The sequence below is a fragment of the Hylobates moloch genome, unplaced genomic scaffold, assembly GCF_009828535.3.
Source record: "Hylobates moloch isolate HMO894 unplaced genomic scaffold, HMol_V3 SCAFFOLD_22, whole genome shotgun sequence".
Classification (NCBI taxonomy): Eukaryota; Metazoa; Chordata; class Mammalia; order Primates; family Hylobatidae; genus Hylobates; species Hylobates moloch.
Genome location: NW_026652297.1, coordinates 35,323,004 through 35,338,248, shown reverse-complemented (window position 1 = coordinate 35,338,248; position 15,245 = coordinate 35,323,004). Strand labels below are relative to the sequence as shown.

The window sequence follows — 15,245 nt, the reverse complement described above, 5'->3', positions numbered from 1 at the left end:
TGGTAAGAGTGTGTTTAGTGTTGTAAGAAACTGCTGAACTGTCTTCCACAGTGGCCGTACCATTTTGCACACTCACCAGCAATGAATGACAGTTCCTGTTCCTTTGCATCCTCTCTAGCTTTTGTTATCTACGTGTGTGTGTGTGTGTGTGTGTTTTCATTGGATAGGCATGATACATATTTTTTTTACTTATTAATTTGTGTTGGACATCTTTTGTCTTTTTTTTTTTTTTTTTTTTAGACGGAGTCTCGCTCTGTCACCCAGGCTGGAGTGCAGTGGCGCGATCTCGGCTCACTGCAAGCTCCGCCTCCCAGGTTCACGCCATTCTTCTGCCTCAGCCTCTCCGAGTATCTGGGACTACAGGCGCCCGCCACCACGCCTGGCTAATTTTTTGTATTTTTAGTAGAGACGGGGTTTCACCGTGGTCTCGATCTCCTGCCCTCGTGATCTGCCCGCCTTGGCCTCCCGAAGTGCTGGGATTACAAGCGTGAGCCACCGCGCCCGGCCTGTCTTGGACATCTTTTCAAATTAGCACGTAGAGAACTTTTACATTTACTTTGTGAACATTTGTATAGTGGAATGGATGTGCTGTGGTTAATCAGTTTTCTAATTATGGACGCTTGGGTTATTTCTAATATTTTCCTTTTATAAACAATGCTACAGTGACCATAAGTCACTTTTCTGTGTGATACTGGTATTTCTGTAGGATAAGTTTCTAGAAATAGGATTGTTTGGTGAAAGTTGAGTGTCTTTTCCTATGTTTAAGGTCATTTTTTGTAATCTGCGCGTTTCTGTCTTTGGATCATTTTCTGTTAGTTTTGTGTGTTTTTGAGACAGAGTCTTGCTCTGTCTCCCAGGCTGGAGTGCAGTGGCATGATCTCAGCTCACTGCAGCTTCCTTTTCCTAGGTTCAAGTGATTCTCCTGCCTCAGCCTCCCAAGTAGCTGGGATTACAAGCATGCACCACCATGCACGGCTGAGTTTTATATTTTTAGTAGACATGGGGTTTCACCATGTTGGCCAGGCTGGTCTCGAACACCTGACCTGAAGTGATCCCACCTGCCTTAGTCCCCCAAAGTGCTGGGATTACAGCCGTGAGCCACCGTGCCTGGTCTGTTTTGTTAGGTTTTCGAAGCTCTTGAAATGTTAGGAAGAATATAGCTCTTGGTGATACGAGTTGCATATATTTTTTGTCAGTTTATCTTTTGATTTTATAGAGCAGTGAGTTTCAACCCCATTCTGATTTCATAGTCTGTGGCTCTTCGTCACTATAATTATGCTACCTGGAATAATACATGTTTTTCATTCCTGAAGGTTTGTTTACATGTAACTATGATTTAATGCATCTAGCATTTTAAAACTGTCTTCTAATAACAATTTCTTCACTTGATAGACACGCCATCAGCGAGGAGATACGCATCCTCTAACCTTAGATGAAATTTTGGATGAAACACAACATTTAGATATTGGACTCAAGCAGAAACAATGGCTAATGACTGAGGTAAGAATTTAGTTGATTATCAAGAGAGATTTCCTGTAACTAGAATTTTTTTTTTTTTTTTTTAAGACAGAGTCTTTCTCTGTTGCACAGGCTAGAGTGCAGTGGCATGATCTCAGCTCACTGCTGACTCAGCCTCCCGAGTAGTTGGGACTGCAGGCATGTGCCACGATACCAGGCTAATTTTTATGTTTTAGTAGAGATGGGGTTTCACCATGTTGGCCAGGCTGGTGTTGAACTCCTGACCTCAAGTGATTGGCCCACCTCGGCCTCCCAGAGTGCTGGGGTTATAGGCATGAGCCACCATGCCTTGCCTAGAATGTTTTAATATGGTGAAATCTGATAATGCTTTTTACTTTTTGTTAAAAGAAATGGTGTAGGGTCTTTGTTTTTTGAATGTACGCATTTATAAGATTTGATTTGTTGGTTTTCATATAATTTTATGTATCTACTTCAAAATGTTAAAGGTAAGACTTCTGTGTAAAAGTTGTAAAGAAGTCATTGTACCAATTCGACTTAAGTTTTTACAGATTAATGCTTATTTTGTATTGCCAGATTTATAGTTTGTATGCTTGTAAATTGAATTGTTTTTGTTTTAGAAAATTTAAAGCATAAGATACTGCAGGGATAGGAAGATATTTTGTTGCACAATTACTGCTATTATGGCTTGATGTGGAAAAAAAGTCACGAGTGCTGTGTATGGACGCACATCACTTGAAGAAACCCCAGCAGAGTCAGTGACCATGCTAATTTGGAAATGAATAGCATTTAAAAATTCAGATGTTTACTGCTTTTAAATATGAAGTGAAAACTAAGAAGACTACGTTCTAGGACGAGAGATAGATTCTAGAAACCAAATGTAAAATTCCTAACATACAATTCATTTATTTTTTTACCAAGCAAAATACTTTTATAATGTAACATGACCATTAATCAGTATAATTGTAGCTCATTGTATTAGTGATATACAAACAATGGTAATCCACATTTAAATTTGCTGGTTTAGTTAACCTTGAGAATTCTTAGACTACCAACATTTAGTTAACAATGACTTTGATCATTTTACTATTCTATTCTCCCTTTTTTCTTCTTTCTGTGTTTCTTCTCTCTCTCCTTTCAGGGTCAGGCTGGCAGCTGCAGAAGAAAATATATAGGGTTGCTCTTTTTGAAGAGCTTTCCTTCTGATACTAGCTGTACAACAGAACTGACTAGAAACATAATTATATTCAGTAATTCCTGCATTCCTACTCAGTTTCATTCTCAAGCTGACATTATAGGTAAAGTTCTTGTATGCACTAGTCTGGTCCTTTTCAGTTCCTTCCACAGCTGCCATTGCCAGTTGATAGCAGATGGGGAAGACCATTGACTAGTAAGGGTAATGTTCCTTACTTTATAATGCCAGTATGTGATAAGCTGTACTTTGCAGGTGGAGTGGGCAGTACTCAGTTCACTCTGTCTGTTAATATTTGTAGGTGTTTTATTGATTCCTACACATTTTGACTTCTAGAAGAATATGGGTTTGGCTTTTTTCAAAGTAGTTGTGATAAAATGGTTTATTTCTCTTCAAAGAATTTATGTAAATAAAACACAGTTTCTTAAAAGTGAGCACCATGCTGATCTACTGTTCTGGAATCCTGGATGGCCAGGATTTTAGGCCTGCCAGTTTGTATTCATACGGTACTTTTAATTTGCCACTGTATTGGCTAGTGTTGTATTTTAAAATAATTAGTAGAATTAAGAAAGTATATATGGGCTGGGCGCAGTGGCTCACGCCTATAATCCCAGCACTTTGGGAGGCTGAGGTGGGTGGATCACCTGAGGTCAGAAGTTCAAGACCAGCCTGGCCAAGGTGGTGAAACCCCGTCTCTACTAAAAATACAAAAATTAGCTGGGTGTGGTGGTGCGCATCTGCAGTCCCAGGTGCTGAGAGGGAGGGAGGCAGGAGAGGGAGGTTGAGGCAGGAGAATCGCTTGAACCCAGGAGGCGGAGGTTGCAGTGAGCTGAGATCGCGCCACTGCACTCCAGCCTGGGCGACAGAGCAAGATTCCATTTCAAAAAAAAGACATATTTATGTTTCCATTTGTTAATATATTCCAATTGTATCACTGTTACAGGCTTTAGTCAACAATCCCAAAATTGAAGTCATAGATGGGAAGTATGCTTTCAAGCCCAAGTACAACGTGAGAGATAAGAAGGCCCTACTTAGGCTCTTAGATCAGCATGACCAGCGAGGATTAGGAGGAATTCTTTTAGAAGACATAGAAGAAGCACTGCCCAATTCCCAGAAAGCTGTCAAGGTAATCTCTCTTTTCTTTCTTCTTAATATAATTTGAATGAATAATGACTTCTTGGTTTTAAAAATATCAAACATTTTACAGTTGTTTTTAAAGCTTGTATTATATACACATGGGGTTACAGTGAGCCACTTGAAGGTTTGAAATTTGTCTTGTGCCACCTAGCAGGAAAGGGAGCAGCCATCTTTGTGTAACTTTGACGGGTTCTTGTTGCTGTTGCTTTATGATTGTTTGATTGTTCGGGGTATTTCTGGAAAATTTTCCTCAAAGGCAGTAGAGTTCTGTTTGTAAATAAGAGCATCTTCTATAATACTAGTAGATGTTCCTTACCTGAGGAACTAGAGGCATTAAAACATGAAAGCATTGGTTAATAACCTGGCTATTTTGAAGTCCTAAAGAGGCTATCCATGAAAGTCCTACTGATACAGATGACATTTCCAGTTTAAATTTGAAACTCACTGGGGAAAGCTGCTTGTTTCCATTTGTCACAGTTGCTAATTATTAATGTTAACTTATTAAGCAGTTTCATTCATTTTGCTACCTGTAGAAGAAAACTTGCCCTTTTCTCTCTTCTGCTTCTTGGTAACAGAATTATACATGTCAGATCTTCTGGTATTGTACTACAAGTCCATGAGGCTCTGTTTATTTATTTCAATTTTTTTTCTGTTCTATTAATCCATTGTCAAGTTCACTCACTTTTCTTCTTCACTTCCAACTTGTTAAGCCCAGTTGGTGAATTTTTTAATTGTATTTTTCAGTTCTTGTCTTTCTTTGTAAATTTTTCTTCTGGTTTCTGTTTCTTTGCTGAATTTTGTTTTCTTTTTTTCCCATTCGTGACGAGTATGTTTTGTTACACCCTTGAGTATGATTTCTTATAGCTGCTTTAAAATCTTATTCTAACAGCCGAGTCATCTTAGAGCTGGTCTGCATTGACTGTCTCTTTTATGGGTCATATTTTCCTGTTTCTTCATATGTCTAATACATTTCTGTTGGGTCTTAGACCTTGTAGATTATATTAATATGTGTAAAGACTCAGGATTCTGTTGCATTCCTCCCAAGAGTGTTTCTATTTGTTTTGTTTTGTGGTTAAGTGAGCAGTTACTCCAAACCTTGTCTGCCCTACAGCAGGTAGCATATGATATGTCTCTTCTGTTCTTTTAGCCTTAGCCCTTTTGCTTGGAATCTTGGAATCTTTTTCCATTCATGCATATCCCAGGGCAGTTAGACGGACTTTTTCCAAGGTTTCCTTTTTCACTTTCCAGTTGATGTGGTTGCCCCACACTCTATTTCCTGATTCTTCAATGCAGAAACACTGAGGATGAGCTAAAACTGAGTTTTAGCTGCATAGGGCACTGAGAGTGGCCTGCCCTCTGTGCTCTTTCTTTCTAAGTACAGACCCCTCCTCCCCTTTTTGCCTGTCTTCTTTTGGTTGCTCTTCAGTTCCTTTAGGTAGTTGGTTGTATTTTTTTTTTTTTTTTTTTGAGATGGAATTTCACTCTCGTTGCCCAGGCTGGAGTGCAATGGCGTGATCTCGGCTCACCACAACCTCTGCCTCCTGGGTTCAAGCGATTCGCCTGCCTCAGCCTCCCGAGTAGCTGGGACTACAGGCATGCATCACTACACCTGGCTAATTTTGTATTTTTAGTAGAGGTGGGGTTTCTCCATGTTTGTCAGGCTGGTCTCCAACTCCCAACCTCAGGTGATCTGCCCACCTCAGCCTCCCAAAGTGCTGGGATTACAGGCGTGAGCCACCACGCCCAGCCTAGGTAGTTGATTTTTAAAATGTCTTGTCCAGAGTTGATAGTGTTTTCTGTGGGAGGGTGGGTCCTTTACGAGCTACTTGGTCATTACCAGAAGCAGAGCTCTCCTGAGATTTTTAACTTAAAAGTGTCTCAACTTAAACTGCACGAATGTTGTAAATAAAGACATGTCACCAAAGTTGATACTTTGTGCGATAGTGTGTTGAATTCAGTGGGACTACTGAATCCTAGCCTAACAGTTGAGTGCTAGGTGTGTTTCCTGCATGGCTGTTTTCTCCCATTTTGATAGGGGCTTTCCTGTTACTATATGTGGTAGGCTTTTCATTACTTTTTAAGCTGCAACAGTGCCATAATCTGATAATGCCTTAGTCCATCTTAAATAATTTTGTGATGTAAATTTACTTTGACACTCTGTCTTTACTGGCTGTTCCCTTACTTAGAATTAGAGTAGAAGGGGTTATGAAAAGCACACAGTCTGTTTTCATTTTCAGTCAGACTTTATTTCCAAATTTTTTGAAACCCAAAATTTTTATTCTTTTTTAAAAACTGTGAAGATATGTTGTAGTCTAAAAAATTCCTCAAGTAGTTCTTCGGCACATCTACGTTAAATCTCATCCGTGTTGCTTCCTCTTCAGTTCTTGGTGGAGATACAAGTATTATTGTAATTTTGTTGATCACACGATGCTTTGAAGAAATGTACAATATAGTGCTAGCAGGGAACAAAAAAAAGGACGGTGCAAAAGCAAGAAAACAAGAGAGTGGAAAAAGCCAGTGACTGTTTCAGATTGCTTGTCCCTCAGTGATTGTTATGTGGGGGTTTTCTAACAAAGTAACTGCCAGTATAGTCCTCCTAGGCCAGTCTGCATTTGCGATGTAATACATTAATTATAAGGTGATGCATTGAATTAGTTACTTTTTAGGGTTCCTTTTTTTTTGTTGTTTTGAGACAGAGTCTTGCTCTGTCACCCAGTCTGGAGTGCAGTGGCGCGATCTCAGCTCACTGCAAGCTCCACCTCCCGGGTTCATGCCATTCTCCTGCCTCTGCCTCCCGAGTAGCTGGGACTACAGGCGCCTGCCACCACGCCCGGCTAATTTTTTTGTATTTTTATTAGAGACGGGGTTTCACCGTGTTAGCCAGGATGGTCTCGATCTCCTGACCTCGTGATCCACCTGCCTCGGCCTCCCAGAGTGCTGGGATTACAGGCGTGAGCCACCGCGCCCGGCCTTAGGGTTCCTTTTTAAAATTAAAGATTAATTGTAAAAATATGCAACAAGAATTTTTTTTTTTTTTTTTTTGACGGAGTTTCATTCTTGTTGCCCAGGCTGGAGTGCAATGGCACTATCTCAGCTCACTGCAACCTCTGCCTCCCGGGTTCAAGTGATTCTCCTGTCTCAGCCTCCTGAGTAGCTGGGATTACAGGCGTGCACTACCACACTTGACTACTTTTGTGTTTTTAGTAGAGATGGGGTTTCTCCATGTTGGTCAGGCTGGTCTTGAACTCCTGACCCCAGGTGATTCGCCTGCCTCGACCTCCCAAAGTGCTGGGATTACAGGTGTGAGCCACCGTGCCTGGCTGCAGCCTGAAATTTAACATCTCAACTATTTTTTGAGTGTTCAGTTCAGTAGTGTTAAGTATATTCACATTGTAGTGCAGAAGATCTCCAAAACTTTTACACTTTGCATAACTGAAACTATATATATTAAACAATGACTGCCCTTTTGCCCCTCCCCACAGTCTCTGGTACCCACCATTCTACTTGAGTTTGACTACTTTAGATACCTTATATAAGAGGAATCTTCCAGTATTTGTCATTTCATTACTGTCTTATTTCACTTAGCATAATATTCTCAAGGTTCATCCATGTTGTGCTTGTGACGGGATTTTCTTCCTTTTTAAAGCTGAATAATATTCCATTGTATTTTTATAATACATTCTCTTTGTGCATTCCTTGATGGACATTTGGGTTGCTTTCACCTCCTGATTATTGTGAATAGTGTTGTGAATATGAGTGTGCAAATAACTCTCGGACTATATTTCAACGTGTTTGGAGATACAGAAGCAGGATTCCTGGATCATAAGGTGGTTTTATATTTTGAGGAACTGCCATACTGTTTTCCATAGTGGTTGTACCATTTTACAGCCCCACAAACAGTACGTAAAGGTTCCAGTTTCTCCAATCCTTGCCAACACTTCTTATTTTCTGCTTTTATTTTTGATAATTGCAGTCCTAATAGGTATGAAGTGATAGGCTATTGTAGTTTTGATTTGCATTTCTGTAGTGATTTGCGACGTGAGCACCATGTGTTTGTTGGCTGTTGTATGTCATCTTTGGAGAACTATCTATTCAGGTCCTTTGCTCATTTTTGAATTGGGTTGTTTTTTGTTGTTGAATTGTGGGAGTTTTTAAAAATATATTCTGGATATTAATTCCTTACCAGATACATGATTTGCAAATATTTTCTCCCATTCTGTAGGTTGCCTTTTTACTCTGTTGATTGTGCCCTTTAATTTGCCAGTTTTTGAGTTTGCTGCACTCTTGTCTATTTTTGATTTTATTGCCTGTGCCTTTAGTGTCATGTTTAAATCATTGCCAAATCTAATGTCAGGAAGCTTTTGTCCTACGTTTTCTTGTAGGAGTTTTATAGTTTTGGGTCTTATATTTAGGTATTTATTTAGAGTTAATTTTTGTATATGGTATAAGAGTCCAACTTTATTCCTTTTCATGTGGATATCCAGTTTTCCCAGTGTCTTGATGAAGAGACCGTCCTTTTCCCATTGAATAGTCTTAGTCTTGGTACTCATGTGGAAGATCATTTGACCATATATGTGAAGGTTTATTTCTGGGCCCTCTATTCTGCCTATATGTCTTTCTTCATGCCAGCACTACAGTGTTTTGATTAATGTAGCTTTTTTTTTTTTTTTTTTTTTTGGAGACAGTCATGCTCTGTCACCCAGGCTGGAGCGCAGTGATGCAATCTTGGGTCACTGCAACCTCTGCCTCCCAGGTTCAAGCAGTACTCCTGCCTCAGCCTCCTGATTAGCTGGGATTACAGGCACACACCACGACACCCAGCTAATTTTTTTATTTTTAGTAGAGATGTGGTTTCACCATGTTGGCCAGGCTGGTCTCGAACTCCTGACCTCAAGTGATCCGCCCACCCTTGGCTTCCCAAAGTGGCGGCATTCCAGGTGTGAACGACTGTGCCTGGCCTGATTAATGCAGCTTTGTAATATATTTTGAAATCAGTAAGAGTGAGATCACTAATTTTGTTCTTTTTCAAGATTGTTTTGGCTATGTATTAGTCTATTCTTGCAATGCTATAAAGGAATGCTTGAGACTGGATAATTTATAAAGAAAAGAGATTCATTTGGCTCACAGTTCTGCAGGCTCTCCAGGAAGCATGATGCTGGTGTCTACTCAGCTTATGGGGAGGTCTCAGGAAACTTATAATCATGGCAGAAGGTGAAGGAGAAGCAGGCTTATCTTACATGGCCGGAGCAGCAGCAAGAGAGAGTGGGGAAGGTGCTACACACTTCTAAATGACCAGATCTCATGAGAACTCATTATCAGGAGAACAGCACCAAGAGGGAAATCCACCTTCATACCAGTCACCTCCCACCAGGCCCCACCTCCAACACTGGGGATTACAGTTTGACATGAGATTTGATGGGGACACAGATCTAAACCATTTCAGGCTTTTTGAGGTCCCTTGAGATTTGATATAAATTTTTGGATGGATTTTTCCTTTTCTGCAAAAAATTCCATTGGGATTTTGATAGGGATTACACTGAATAGGTAACTTTGGGTAGTCTTGCCGTCGTAACTGTAGTAAGTTTTTTAATACATGAGCACAGAATTCTTTTCATTTATTCATGTCTTTAATGTTTTTTAGCAATGCCTTCAGGTTCTTTCATTTATTTTACATATGTACAATTTGACTGTCCCTTATCTGTAATGCTTGGGACCAGAACTGTTTTGGATTTTTTTCCAATTTGGGGATATTTTCATTATACCAGTTAAACATTCCAGAGCTGAAAATCTGAAATCCAAAATGTGCTCCAGTGAGTATTTCTTTTTCTTTTTTTTTTTTTTTGATGCGGAGTCTCTTTCTGTTGCTCTGGCTGGTGTGCAGTGGTGTGATCTCAGCTCACTGCAACCTCTGTCTCCTGAGTTTAAGAGATTCTCTGGTCTCAGCCTCCCAAGTAGCTGGGATTACAGACACCTGCCACCATGTCCAGCTAATTTTTCTATTTTTAGTAGAGATCGGGTTTCACCGTGTTAACCAGGCTGGTCTCAAAACTCCTGACCTCGGCCGGGTGTGGTGGCTCACGCCTGTAATCCCAGCACTGTGGGAGGCCGAGGCAGGCGGATCACGAGGTCAGGAGATCGAGACCATCCTGGCTAACATGGTGAAACCCCGTCTCTACTAAAAAGTACAAAAAATTAGCAGGGCGTGGTGGCAGGCGCCTGTAGTCCCAGCTACTCGGGAGGCTGAGGCAGGAGAATGGCGTGAGCCACCGCGCAGAGCTTGCAGTGAGCTGAGATCGCACCACTGCACTCCAGCCTGAATGACAGAGCGAGACTGTCCCAAAACAAACAAACAAAAAAACTCCTCACCTCAAGTGATCCTCCTGCCTTGGCCTCCCAAAGTGCTGGGATTATAGGTGTGAGCCATTGCACCCGGCTCCCAGTAAGTATTTCTTTGGCATGTCATGTCAGCACTCAAAAAGTTTTGGATTTTGGATTCGAGATTTTGGGATTTGGGTTGCTCATCCTGTAGTTATCACCTTTTACCACCTCGATCTAGTGGAGTATTATTTTTAAGCTACTTTAAGTCATTTTATGAATAATTTACATAAGTAAGAATAATGGGATGATGAAAACAGCTTTATTAGAGATTTTAGTAAGAATTTAACACAGCAAACTTCAGTATCAAGTAATTTTTGGAAAACACCTCAAAAAGAATACTGTCATATATCCTTTTAGCAAAGTGAGATGATAAAGATTCTTGTCACAAAATACTGTGTGATAATTAATCTTCCTGTTGAATAATGGGATGAGAATATCATTTCCATTTTGTATTGAGAAGCGTTTTGTTTGCTTGTTGATTCTTAAGCTTGAGAATCTTCACTTGAGTTATTGTCATCTAAAGACTCCATAGCTTGAGACTTTATTCCTATGATGAATTTTGGCCAGATAGTCTAGAGTGCTGCTATTTGGCTTTTTGCATTCATATTTTCCTTCATCTAATAATTGTGAAATGTCAGTTTTCTTGTCTTTGCTCTCAAGGGTAGAAAATACAAAATTTTTTTTGTCAGGTGTACTCAATGAAAGTTAAAAAACAACAAGAAGACTCTTCCAATCTTTTATATCTTCTTGAAAAGGTGTAATGTAATCCTTTGGGCAATGCAGTAAGAAAACTGAAGGATGCCCATGTATTTCACTATTGCATCACATTTCTAGGTGATTTAATCATTCTTCTATTTTCTTACTATTTTAGCATTTTAAAAGCACAATTGGAAATAATTGATGGGTAATGATGAGTAAGTAGCAAAATATCTCAAGGTAGAGGAAAAGTAAGAACACCAAGATTCTATTATGTGTCTTAGATTATTGAAAGAGTCCCATGGACCCAGATAGTAATTGCAGCAGAGATTGAATTTTCTGTTTTAAGTGAAACACATTTTATTTTTGTTCTTTGGAAGACCTCTAAGAATACAAGTCTGGAAATACCAATTTTTAAATAATTGAACTACTCAAGAAAGAAACTCAAAAACTAAAATTGGGGCTGGGTGCAGTGGCTCACACCTGTATTCCCTGTACTTTCGGAGGCTGAGGTGGGAAGATCGCTTGAGCCCAGGAGTTCGAGACCAGCCCTGGCAACATAGTGAGACCCTTTCACTACAAAAAATTAAAAACATTAGCTAGATGTGGTGGCAACGCACCAGTGGTCCCAGTTACTCCAGAGGCTGAGGTGGGAGGATTGCTTGAGCCTGGGAGGTTGAGGCTGCAGTGAGCTGCACTCCAGTCTGGGTGGAGTCTCTTAAAAACAAAACTAAAACTAAAATTGGGTCCAGTGGACCCTATGGTGGTACACTGAGTGTGTTAAGGAAATAAAAGTCCTTTGTTGTTTAAATTTTTTTTTTTTTTTTTGGTGAGGTAATTTGGAGTTAACTGAAAAATCTTTATTTTATCTATCTTTAAGGCTTTGGGGGACCAGATACTATTTGTAAATCGTCCCGATAAGAAGAAAATACTTTTCTTCAATGATAAGAGCTGTCAGTTTTCTGTGGATGAAGGTGAGCTTTTCTGTATTATACTTTAGTTTGCAAGTATATTACAATTTTAGGGTGATAAAATTAATATTTGTAATACAATTATAATTTAAATCTTATATTGCTTTTTTAGCATTATCATCTCTTAGAACACAGCCAGTGGCCCCTGTGTCTAACATATTGTTTCTTAGAATGCAATTTGAAATACGTGATTTGAAAGATTTTAGGTTAATTATACTTACCATCACAGTTCAGGATTTCTTAATGTTTATAACTCAACTGAACCAAACGGGTTTATTTCTTTATCTTCAGACTTTTACAAATGTAAGTTCATATCCTGATACAAAAGCTTGATACAGGATGGGAAAAAGAATAAACTTTTATTGGTGAATAGTGTTCTCTTACCTTATGAATCTTTCAATTATCAAATTGAATAAGGAAGGAGATGATGTTTTTCTTTCTGGAAATTGTGGAGTTGGATGCTAAGCTGTATATTGAATCTCTTACTAAGTATTTGATACGTATGTTTGGACTTTAGTTTTAAATTTTTGTCAATAATTTGTCATTAATTAAACAAGGGTTTAGTGATGAAAAATGTATTACTCAAGTACCAATTGCCATTTTAGCAAATGTGGTGGTATTTTACTGTAAATTTATATTACTTTTGAAGTTTTATAAAATGGCAGGAAAATAATTGAACATCAATTTAATTGATTTTGTGATTTGTGCAGTAACCTTAAGTTTTCCTTTTGTTATCTGTCTATAGGTATCCAGGCTTGTGGTTCTGATAGATAGGGCTTTAGTTTCCCTGAACTTGTTTTAGGAAATTGTATTTTTGTGAAAATCTCAGTTGCGTACCTTACATGTAATTGGTTCACAATAAATGTTAATTAAATAAAAATGTGCAGAATATTCCAGTTCTTTGATGTTGTTGTTTCTAATAAGCTTTTATATAACAAAGCAAGTATGTAGTGAACTTATGCTGTCCATTGTAGTGGTAGGTGCCTGTTGAACAAAGACTTCAGTACTGCCTGGCGATTTTTATATTGCTTTTAGTCTTCGTTACTTGCAGTGTTGCCTTTATGCTAATTTTTTTTTTTTCTTTTTTTTTAGACGGAGTCTCGCTCTGTCGCCCAGGCTGGAGTGCAGTGGCGCAATCTTGGCTCACTGCAAGCTCTGCCTCCCGGGTTCTTGCCATTCTCCTGCCTCAGCCTCTCTGAGTAGCTGGGACTACAGGTGCCCGCCACCACGCCCGGCTAATTTTTTTGTGTTTTTAGTAGAGACGGGGTTTCACCGTGGTCTCGATCTCCTGACCTCGTGATCCGCCCACCTCGGCCTCCCAAAGTGCTGGGATTACAAGCGTGAGCCACCGCGCCCGGCCTATGCTAATTTTTATATTTCTTGCTTTTAAAAACATTTAAGGCTGGGCATGGTGGCTCATGCCTCTAATCCTAGCACTTTCAGAAGCCAAGGCAGGAGGATTGCTTCAGGGTAGGAGGATTGCTTCAGGCCAGGAGTTCAAGACCAGCCTGGGCAGAAAAGTGAGACCCTGTCTCTACTAAAAACTGAAAAATTAGCCAGGCTTGGTGGCGCATGCCAGTGGTCTCAGCTACTCTCAAGGCTGAGACAAGAGTATAGCTTGAACTCAGGAGTTAGAGGTTATGGTGAGCTGATTGTGCCACTGCACTACAGCCTGGGTGACAGAGTGAGACTCTGCCTTTAAAAAGAAAGTTAAAAACCATTTGAGATATTTCTGAGCTCAAAAAAAAAAAAAAATCTAAGAAATAACCGATTCCTTTATTCTTAGGTATAATTAACTCATTTTGAAAAATTTTTGCAGTACTTAAAAAAACTTATCACAAGTATTACAAGTTCAAATACAGAGTAAGAGCCTATACTAGAAGGCAGATGTGCCTTTCCCTTCTCTAGCTGCAGTCCCTTTCTTTTGTGGCAACTACTTAACTAGTTTTATTTTGGATTCTTCAGTTTTTTCCCAATTGCTAATAATACGCTTATGCTATTGTTTCTTGATTTTTTTTCAACTTTAAACATCGTGTGACTTACTGTCATTTCTCTTTCCTATACCTATCTCTCTCCTCCCAATATAGTTATATCTCTAGTTAAGTTTTAGTTTCTCCATCATTTACTTTGATGCCTTCAACAAACATATTTAAATGTTCTCAGTGGGAATTTTAGTGTTAAGTCTGCTCTGCAGATGGCAGCATAGCGTAGCATGTCTGTTGTGTAAGCAGATGTTTAACTTGAGGCGGGTGGTTGATAGGAAAGAGATTGCAGTAGCTCTGTAAGAGTGTACATGAAGCTCTAGAATTTCTTAATAGTATTTCTTTGGGGTTATTTTAGGAGTACACTGTGTGTTTAGCAATGGGAAGCCCAGGTGTTCTTGTAATCTGCACGCTGAGCTGTCACTTTCTGTCCCTTGTGTGCTCTTTCTGTGGATACCATTGTTTTGACTTCGCTTTTTCCTGTTTGTGTATATTTTATCTATACTTCCTTAATATTACCCCGTTTTCATTTGTCATTTTATATGCCCTTTGTTGGCTTAAACTCTTTTCTATTTCCTTATTGCGTAGCTTATAGGGGCAAAATGAGAATTTTCACTCCCCCTCCCCCCCAGAAAACAATAACAATCTGGAAATACATAGAGTAAAATAGTAATATTAAACTCCAGCGTATGTGATGCAGAAATTAAACATGCATCATGGATATGTGATGCATGTCTTGTGATAATATATGCTTGGTAGTTAAATCTGACATAATCAGGAACAAGTTCTGTAAATAATTTGATGTGTATTCTTTTAGTTTGCTTTCTCAGCATTACAGATATTCCATAATGATGTATGGCTGGTTAGTATTCCACTGTGTGTACCTGATTAATGAGTTTTAAAATAGTTAACAATGCTGAAGCAAATATCTTTACATATCTTACACATTGGCTATGTATTTTTTATTGTAATGAAATAGACATAGAAATCAGGAAGATAATGCAGAAGTAAATTGAGAAAATATTTTTGCATCTTTTCAGATTGTTGTTGTTGCTAACTTATTTAATATATGGTGAAATGTACTGCTAGGTTTCTTAATATTTAACTATCCTTACACTCCTAGATAGCCTTTCTTTGGCTTCACGTATTTCTAGATTTTTTATATTAATGTATTTAGGACAATAGTTTCAGTATGATCACTTTTCTTTTTTGTGTGCTTTGTCAGATTTTGGTTATGGTTATTATGCTGGGTTCATAAAAAGAAAAGTAGTTTTTCTTCCTCTCCCCCCTTCCTTCCTTATGAGAATAGTAGATTCTTTAAAAATGTGAAGGCATATACCCATGAATGTATCTGGCTATTTACTTTCTTGGCAACATTCTTAATGTTTTATTTGCTTATGTCCTTAAGTTTTC

The 15,245-nt window shown here is 38.9% G+C and overlaps 1 protein-coding gene across 1 annotated transcript in view; it reads left to right on the top strand.

The window, feature by feature from the left end:
- GTF2E2 (general transcription factor IIE subunit 2) overlaps positions 1–15,245 on the top strand; it is an 86,312-nt gene that overhangs the window by 45,282 nt on the left and 25,785 nt on the right. Inside the window, exons 4-6 of the mRNA XM_032144485.2 lie at positions 1,393–1,500; positions 3,612–3,794; positions 11,760–11,853. Of these exons, the coding sequence (XP_032000376.1) occupies positions 1,393–1,500; positions 3,612–3,794; positions 11,760–11,853 (385 nt within the window). The remainder of the gene's footprint in view (positions 1–1,392; positions 1,501–3,611; positions 3,795–11,759; positions 11,854–15,245) is intronic.